The sequence below is a fragment of the Marmota marmota genome, unplaced genomic scaffold (assembly GCF_001458135.2).
Source record: "Marmota marmota marmota unplaced genomic scaffold, marMar, whole genome shotgun sequence".
NCBI lineage: Eukaryota > Metazoa > Chordata > Mammalia > Rodentia > Sciuridae > Marmota > Marmota marmota.
In genome coordinates, this window is record NW_026000020.1 from 6,890,590 (window position 1) to 6,899,655 (window position 9,066).

The window sequence follows — 9,066 nt, forward strand, 5'->3', positions numbered from 1 at the left end:
CTTGAAACTGCCCTTTCTCTATTTGTTTACAAAACAGTCCCAGCTACACAGGAGGCTGAGACAGGAGGATCAGTGAGCCCCAGAGTCAGGGGCCCACAGGAGCAACACAGCAAGACCTCATCTCAAGCAAAACAAAAACACCCCTGGGGGAATACACCACAGTGGTCAGACAATGCCAGTGTCAGTCAGTCAGAATGGGCCAGAGCTAGTGTATCAACACAATCTGGCCTTAAGAACATGTGTCCATAAGGTTTTAGACATGCAGACAGCACAACAGATTGTTTAAGCACATGTGGGAATTGGGGAGAAGCTGGGCAGGGAGGAGATGGAATCCGAAAGCTGTGCTTCAACTCTGTAACGGTCCTCTAAAAACAGATCTGAGCTGGGCGCAGTGATGCACACCTGTAATCCCAGCAGCTCGGGAGGCTGGCAAGTTCGAAGGCCAACCTCAGTAACTTAGGAAAACCCTGTCTCAAAATACAAATAAAATGGGCTAGAGATGTGGCTCAGTGGTTAAGCAACCCTGGGTTCAATCCCCAGTACCAAAAAAAAAAAAAGATAATAGCTAAGTCCAAAGTTTAAAATTAAGTGAATTGGAATTTTAAGAAATAATGTCCTACTGGGTGTGGTGGTGCATGCCTGTAATCCTAGGACTTGGGAGGTGGAGGCAGGAGAATCACAAGTTCAAGGCCAATCTTAGCATCTTATGAGACCCTCAACTACTTAGTGATACTCCCTCCCCCCCAAAACAAAACAAAACAAAACACAACAACAGAGGTATAGCTCAGTGGTAATGCACCCCTGTGTTTAATTTCCAGTACTAAAAGGAAAGAAAGACAGAAGAAAAGAAATAGACTCAGCATTACTTTGGATTGCTCTAAGTTTTAATCTTGGATTGTCAGTAATTTTTGGCTTTTAAAGCAATTTATTACAGGCATGGTGTGCATGCTTGTAATCCCAGCTGCTTGGGAGACTGAGGCAAGAGGATTGTGAGTTTGAGGCCACTGTGGGCAACATAGTGAGACCCCGCCTCAAAGTCCCCCCCAAACTATATTAATGTAATTTTTATTAGTGAGATCTACTTCTGTCTTTTCTTCATTTACTTAATTTATTCAGTAAGCATTTGTTGAGTGTTTATTATTTACAAAAGAGATGCTAGGAGCTGGAACTACAGTTAGGAAAAAGATTCCTTACCCTTAGGAAATTCATAGTTTTACCAATAAGATGATATAAAGATAGATTAACTATAGTGCAATGTGATATTGTCTCTATAGGGGAATAAAAAGTAAATGTATATGGGGCTGGGGTTGTGAGTCAGTGGTAGAGCGCTTGCCTGGCATTTTTGAGGCACTGGGTTGGATCCTCAGCGCTTTATAAAAATAAATAAAATGAAGGCTTTAAAAACAAAAGTAAATTTATATGGTTAATTCTGCCTTAAAATTACCCTTCAGCCTTGTTTCATTTGATACTTGGGAGAGGAATGAAAGGTCATTTCAGTGTATCAGTGTTTGAGGTCTTCCTCAGTCTGAATCACACCAATTTTTCTTTCCTGTCTGTGATTTACGCAAAATACTAGCCAAACTTTTTTAAAAGAAATTATTATTATAGGGCTGGGGATGTGGCTCAAGCGGTAGCGCTCGCCTGGCATGCGTGCAGCCTGGGTTCGATCCTCAGCACCACATACAAACAAAGATGTTGTGTCTGCCGAAAACTAAAAAATAAATATTAAAAAATTCTCTCTTAAAAAATTATTATTATAAAGTGTCTCAGATACATTAAAAAGTGTTAAAAAATAAAACAAATGTTACATTTAAGAAACAAAATATCATAGATACCACAAATTTTCTTCTGTACTTTTTTCTAACATACTCTCCTTTTTCCGCAAGATGTAACCATTGTCTTAGTTTGCTGTGTGTCATCCCCGTCTTTGTCCTTATGTGTCTTTGTCCTTATGTGTATATATTGTACGTGTGTATATGCCTCTAGGGAAATACGGTGATTCATAGCATGATATCTGGTACTGTTGCGTATATTTTAGAAATGTAAGCAGTCCTGAACAAAATACTGACAAACCAAGCCTCGTAACATATAAAAAGGATTGTATTCATGAACAAGTGGGATTTATCCAAGCAAAGAAGAAAGGACAAAAGCCACATGGTCATCTGAATAGATGTAGCAAAAGCATTTGACAAATCCAACCTCACTTCAGATTTAAAAAAACAGAATCCCTTTTCATCCTGGGACTAGAAGGGAGTATCCTCAAACTGATAAAGGGCATCAGTAAAAACTAGCCAGCAGCAAGTTGATGGTGAGAAGGTCGGGAACAAGACCTGTGCTAGTCCTTCTTTTCAACAGAGTGCTACAGGAGAGTGCTACAGGCTGTAGCCACGGGAATTAGGCAAGAAAAGGAGAAAGCAGGCATCCCGACTGGAAAGGAAGCACTAAAACTATTTGCAGCTTATATTATATTTAAAAAAATGTTTTTACTTTATTTTCTTATGTGATTTTATGTGTAGAAAATACTAAAGAATCCACAAAAAACTGTTAAAGTTAGTAATCTAGACAGCTAATAAGTTCACAGGATATAAGATCTGTATACAAAAATCACATTTAAAAATATATATTTTTTAGTTGTAGTTGGATACATACCTTTATTTTATTTATCCATTTTTATGTGGTGCTGAGGATCCAACCCATCACCTCACACATGCTAGGTGAGCTCTATACCGCCAAGCCACAACTCTAGCTCCCCCAAATCACATTTTTATACATTGTTCAGAGGAGCAATCTGAAAATGAAAGTAAGAAAATTCCATTTACAACAGTATCAAAAAGAAAATATTTAGGAATAAATTTAACAAAAGAAACATAAGGCTTTTACAATGAAAACTATAAAACATCCTTGGAAGAAATTTTATAAAGACATAAAATAGATTGGTCACAGTGGTGTACACCTATAATCCCATTTGCTCTGGAGGCTAGGGCAGAAGGATTGGTTGAGCCCAGGAGTTCAAGGCCCGCGTGGGCAATATAGCAAGACCCTTCTCAAAAAGAAAAAGAAAAAAACATGAATAAGTGGAAAGACAGCCTGTATTCATGGATATTATTAAGATGGAATTACTATCCCGAATCAGTCTACATGTTCAGTATAGTTCTTATCAAAATCGTAGTTGGCTATTTTACAGAAATTGGCAAGCCAGTTATACTCATGGAAATGAAAGGGACTCAGAATAACTTAAACACTTTTGAAGGAGAAGAGCAGAATTTGGGGGACTCACTCTCCTGACTTCAAAACTTCAGAGCTACCACAATGAAGACACTGTGGTACTGGTATTAGGATAGACATGTAGAGTGTTGGAATAAAATTGAAAGTTCAGAAATGAACCTTTATATTTTTGGTCAGTTGGTTCAACAAGGGTATCAAGACAGGTCAATGGGGAAAGAAGTAGGGCTGGGCTAACTGAAGAGGCATATGCAAGAAAATGAATTTAGACCCCTGCCTTATGTCGTACACAAAAATTAACTCAAATGGGTCGAATACCATAATGTAAGCTAAAACTTTAAAACTCTTAGATGAAAATTTAGGCATCAGTCTTTGTGATGTTGGAGTAGGCAGTGATTTCTTAGATGTAATGCCAAAACATTAGTAATCAAAGAAAAAACAAGTTAGACTTCATAAAAATTAAAAACCTTTATCATCAAAAGATACAAGAAAGTTAAGATGATCCACAGAAAGAAAGAAAATATTTATATTTTCTTTATTCTGATAAGGTATTAGTGTCCACCTGTAAGCCAAGTGGTTTGAGAGTCTGAGGCAGGAAGTTTGCAAGTTCGTTAGCCTCAGCAACCTAGTGAGGCCTGTCTCAAAAAATAAAAAGGTACCCCCCCCCCCCAAAAAAAAAGACAATCTGATAAAATAGAGAATTTCAATAGAGGTATTTCTCCATGGAATGCACAAGTGGCCAGTGAGCTTATGAAAAGGTAACCAACATCATTAGTCATTAGCAATTGTATCAGTTCAAACCACACTGAGATATCACTTCATGCCCACTAGTATGGCTGGAATAAAAAAAAAAAAAAAGATGATAATAAAATTGGCAAGGGTGTGGAGCAGTTGGGATCTTCATACAACAGTGGTAGGAATCTAAAGTGGTGCATCTGCTGTGGAAATAGTTTGGCAGCTCCTCAAAAAGTGAAGCATTGAGTTACCATGACTTAGCACATTCACGCCTAGGAATCTTCCCAAGAGAATTAAAAACATGTTGATACAAAAACTTAAATGTTCTTAGCAGCATTATTTGTAATAGCCAGAAAGTAGAAACCAAGTTTCTATTACCTGATAAACAAAAGGTGATATATTCCTATGATGGAACATTATTTAATCATAAAAAGAATAAAGTACACTTTCATGGATGAAACTTGAAAATATGCCAAGAGAAAGAAGCCAGATACAAAAAACATTATTATGTGACTCCATTTATTTGAAATGCCCAGAATAAGCAAATTCGTACAGAAAGTGAAGGGAGGCAGGAATGGGAAGGGACTGGTGATGGTATAGTTTCTTTTGGTTGATGGAAATGTTCTGCACTTAGATAGTGGTGATGCCTTTTGTAAAGGTCCCAAATGACATTTCACAATCATGGACGTTATTTATTTATTTAGTTTGTACTGGGGATTGAGCCTGTGGGCACTTAACCACTGAGCCACATCACATTTTTTGGGATGGGGGGGACAAGCTCTAAGGTGCTGAGAATCTTGTGAAGTTTCTGGGGCTGGCCTTGAACTTAACAATCCTCCTGCCTCAACCTCCCAAGTCACTGGGATTATAGTGAGTGCCACCACTCCCAGCTGTAGTCAAAGACTTTAATAGCGGATGTTGAAGGTTAATAATGTACTAGGTCTTAAGCACTTTATATATAAATTTGTTGATAATCTTTATTCCCAATCTTGAGATAGGTACTATTCTTCCCATTTTATGTATGTAGAAGTGGGTACTGATTAAATACTATGTTGTTTGGGTTAATGAGTGGCATCCAGCACAGGAACTGAGTTTTTATTCACCACACTATACTGTGTTAAACCCACACCATTCCTTTGCAGGTCTCTGTGTGGACATTTCATTTCACAGGGCTGACTGACCACCTGCACCGGATCTGTTTTTGTTTTTTGCAGATCCATTAATGAAATGAAACGGTTGGAGGAAGTCTCAAATATATTTCAGAGCTCAGGAGTCGAGCGCCACCCTCCAGAATCAAAATCCCAAACAGAAGGGAATGAAGAGTTGAAGGACAAGGAACAGCCATGGGAGATGGTGATGGATAAGAAGCACTTCAAACTGTGGCGGCGCCCAATTGAAGGCAGCCATCTTTACCAGTACCGAGGTGAGCTGGGCGTGCTGCCTTTGAAATGTGTGCCTGGGTGCCCAGGTGCTTGGGACTTGGGGCCTCATGTTTTTCTAAACTATTCTGTTCTGGTGGTTTCTCAGGAAATTTACCATGGCTTTCTGTTGGTGGTTTTCCTCTCCCGGTGTCTTCCTTGACACATGGCATCTTTGGCTTTGCTGCCCCTGCCTTGCTTCTGCTTTCTGAAGCTGCGTTCAGGAGCTCTCAGTACTCTAGAATTGAAATGCCGGTAGTGATAGGAATGGGGCCAGGAGCTCAGCAAGCATCCTTTATTCTTTCTTGTCATTTTAGTTTTTGGAACCTACACAGATGTGACACCCCGGCAGTTCTTCAATGTTCAGGTGAGTTATTTTTTTGCTGTGGATTTCAGAGCTTCCTAACAAGCTATTTACTACTGTCCACATGAATGATTTCTTTGATTTGATGATGTTGGATTTGGGGTATCCATATGTGTCTGTGCTTCTTGTTCCTTGGCATGTAGCATCTGGGGGAACATTTGACTTGTAATTTCTCTATCTGTCCTGTGAGGGTGGGACTGATTTTTGCCTACAGCCCACCCACCCTCAGACTGTTTGAGAAGATCAAATAGAAGGGTTGATTAAGATACTCTAATATTTCACAAGCCTTTATTGTTTTTTTCCTAAACATTTTGAGGGCAAATTAAACATATCATGGTCCTCTGTCCCTAAATTCTTTAGTGAGTATTTCCTGAAACTAGGCATATTCTTGTAACTAACCATGTCAGTAAATTCAGCATTGGTGCAGCACAGTTCAATGTAATCTGTGTTTGTATTTTGGTTTTATCAGTTGACCCAATCATGTCCATTCAGTATAGATCCAGTTAGGATTCCATTTAGTTGTTAGGTGTCTTTAACTTACTTTAATCTGAAGTAGTCTCGTGAATATATTTACTTAAAAATAAAGAATATGTTCAAGGACTGCTTTTATCCTTGGGTGTTCAAACAACAGAGTTCTACATAGGTATTTTCACTTGTTTTGCCAGACCAGTTGCTAGTTTGTTGATTATAACACCCCCTGTTCATATGCAAGTGCATTTTCTCTTAAGCACTGAATTTTGTCAGTTTGTATTGCATTTTTGTTAGTTTGGATATGTCTGTCTTTGAAATTTCTTAGTTACTAGTGATGCCAGAAATTAAAAAAAAATATGCTACTTTGGTTTTCTTTGTGTGAGGTGTCTACTCGTACTGAGAGTTTTTGTCTGTTTAAACCTGTTTAGAATTCTTCCCTTCATGTTTTTGTCACCGCATATACTATATTTTCCCCAGACATGTCTGTTACCATATTTTTTTTCCTTATATTTTTCTGGGGCTTGCCTTTTAAGATTCTCTTTCACACACGTGAAAGGACTTTGGAAGACTGTGTAGTAACCAGAGCCGTGCCTCCCACGCTTAGGCCCCATCAGTTAGGTCTGTGTTTTATAATAGGGCCCTTGGGTCAGAGGTCCAGTCCAGGCATCTGGAGAAGCCGTCTGCATTTTTGCTTTGGATTGTCTTGGGTCTTCATGGTCTTGTCTTTTACAGCTGGACACAGAGTACAGGAAGAAGTGGGATGCCCTAGTGATCAAGCTGGAGGTGATCGAGAGGGACGTGGTCAGTGGTTCTGAGGTTCTTCACTGGGTAACCCATTTTCCTGTGAGTATTTTCCTTCTGGTTTTACTTCTGTCAAATCTGCAGGGTGCCAAGTGCTAATCCTGCCCCTCCTTTCTTTAGTACCCAATGTACTCTCGGGATTACGTGTATGTTCGGCGATACAGTGTGGATCAGGAGAACAATGTGATGGTGTTGGTGTCACGGTATGTATGGCTGCCGTGGCCCTTGGCGAGTTCTTCAGCCAGGAGTATTGGTTGTATAGACCTGTAAGCCTACCCTTAGTGCCCTGGCGAGTCTCCTGCAGGCTTACCAGGGACAGCCAGTGTCCTGCCCTCCCAGCTGAAAGAGGAGGGGCTGTGACTAGCTAGGAAGATTGAAGGGATGCAAGCTTTTAATTAATCATTTCTTCAGTTCCTTACTGTTGGTAATTAAAGGGGAAGAGAGTTGATTTGACATGGCCTGGTGAGCTGCATGTTGTTTGTTTCAGGCTCCTCAGGGCCTGTCCTTGGCTGCGCTCCCTGGGGTCTGTGGATAGGCGTCACTGACCTGTTTTCCCTCGCTCCCCCTCCAGTGCTGTGCAGCACCCCAGCGTGCCGGAGTCTCCAGAGTTCGTCAGGGTCAGATCCTATGAATCCCAGATGGTCATCCGCCCCCACAAGTCATTCGATGAGGTGAGTTTCACTTTGACCAAGAGACCCTGCATCATGGCTTTGGGATGTTCTCGAGGAGTGCCTAGAGTCTGCACTGGGGGTAGGGGCTGAGTGAGTTGTTGGGGGCAGTGGTTCTCAGACCTGGCATCTGTCACATCGGCTGGAGGCTTCCTGTTTGTTTTCTCCCAGGGATTGAACTCAGGGGCCCTTAATCACTGAGCCACATCCCCAGGTCTTTTTATTTTTTATTTTGAGACAGGGTTTGTGAGTTGCAGAGACTGCCTTTGAATTTGTGGTCTTCTGTCTCAGCCTCCTGAGTGGCTGGGATTACAGGCCAGCTGGAGACATTTTTTTCTTTTAGTACCTGGATTGAACCCAGGGGTGGGGGTGCTTAACCACTGAGTCACATCCCCAGCCCCCGCCCCCTTTAAATTTTATTTATATGCAGTGCTAAGAATCAAACCCAGGGTCTCATACATGCTAGGCAAGTGTTCTACCACTGAGCCACAACCCCAGCCCCCTATATTTCTGCATTTCATGTAGAGACAGAGTCTCACTGAGTTGCTCACTAAGTTACTGAGGCTGGCTTTGAACTCGTGATCCTCCTGCCTCAGCCTCCCCAGCCACTGGGATTCCAGGCTGTGCCACCATGCCTGGACCAGCTGGAGCTTTTAAAATACATTGCTAAAAATTAAAAAACAAAACAAAACAAAACATTAACATGCAAAATAAAAACTAATTTTTATTGAGAAAAAAAAAAAAAATAAAATAAAATACATTGCTGGGGGATGGGGATGTGGCTCAGTGGTAGAGCGCTTGCCAGGCATTCGCAAAGCCCTAGGTTCAATTCCAGGCACCACAAAAAAATAAAATAAAATACGTTGCTGGGCCCTAGCCTCAGACCTGATTCAGCAGGTCCGAGGTGTGGCTTGAAAATTCACTTTTTTTTTTTTTTAATTTGGCTTTATAAACAAGAGATTCATTTCTCATAGTTCTAGAGCCTGGGAAATCCAAGATCAAGGCACCAACAGATCCAGTGTCTGGTGGGAGCCCATTGGTAATTTACATTTTTGAGAAGTTCTTAGGTGAGTCTCAGGCTGTTTGTCTGGGGACCATATTTTGGGACCGCTTGCTATAGGGCAGTATACCTGGAAAATCCCTAAAGACAGAGTAGTGATGACATGTGGCTCCTGGCAGCTTTTGTCAGGGCCAAGAGCGAGTCTTCTGAAAGCATTTGACACTGTGGGCAAAACACACACGCCCTTCTGGATTTCTCCTTTCTTATCTGTAAAACAGAGATTTAGACTATTGCTCACTGTCTCTCTTTACAATTCTGTAACATTTATCAGGAAAGAATATTTTCTTTAGCTTAGTGAGCTCCCCTCCCACAAAAAAAAAAAAAAAA

At 40.7% G+C, this 9,066-nt stretch overlaps 1 protein-coding gene across 1 annotated transcript in view; it reads left to right on the forward strand.

The window, feature by feature from the left end:
• Stard7 (StAR related lipid transfer domain containing 7) overlaps positions 1-9,066 on the forward strand; it is a 26,323-nt gene that overhangs the window by 8,635 nt on the left and 8,622 nt on the right. Inside the window, 5 exon segments of the mRNA XM_015499736.2 lie at positions 5,172-5,380; positions 5,693-5,742; positions 6,943-7,053; positions 7,132-7,214; positions 7,583-7,682. Coding sequence (XP_015355222.1) covers positions 5,172-5,380; positions 5,693-5,742; positions 6,943-7,053; positions 7,132-7,214; positions 7,583-7,682 — 553 coding nt within the window.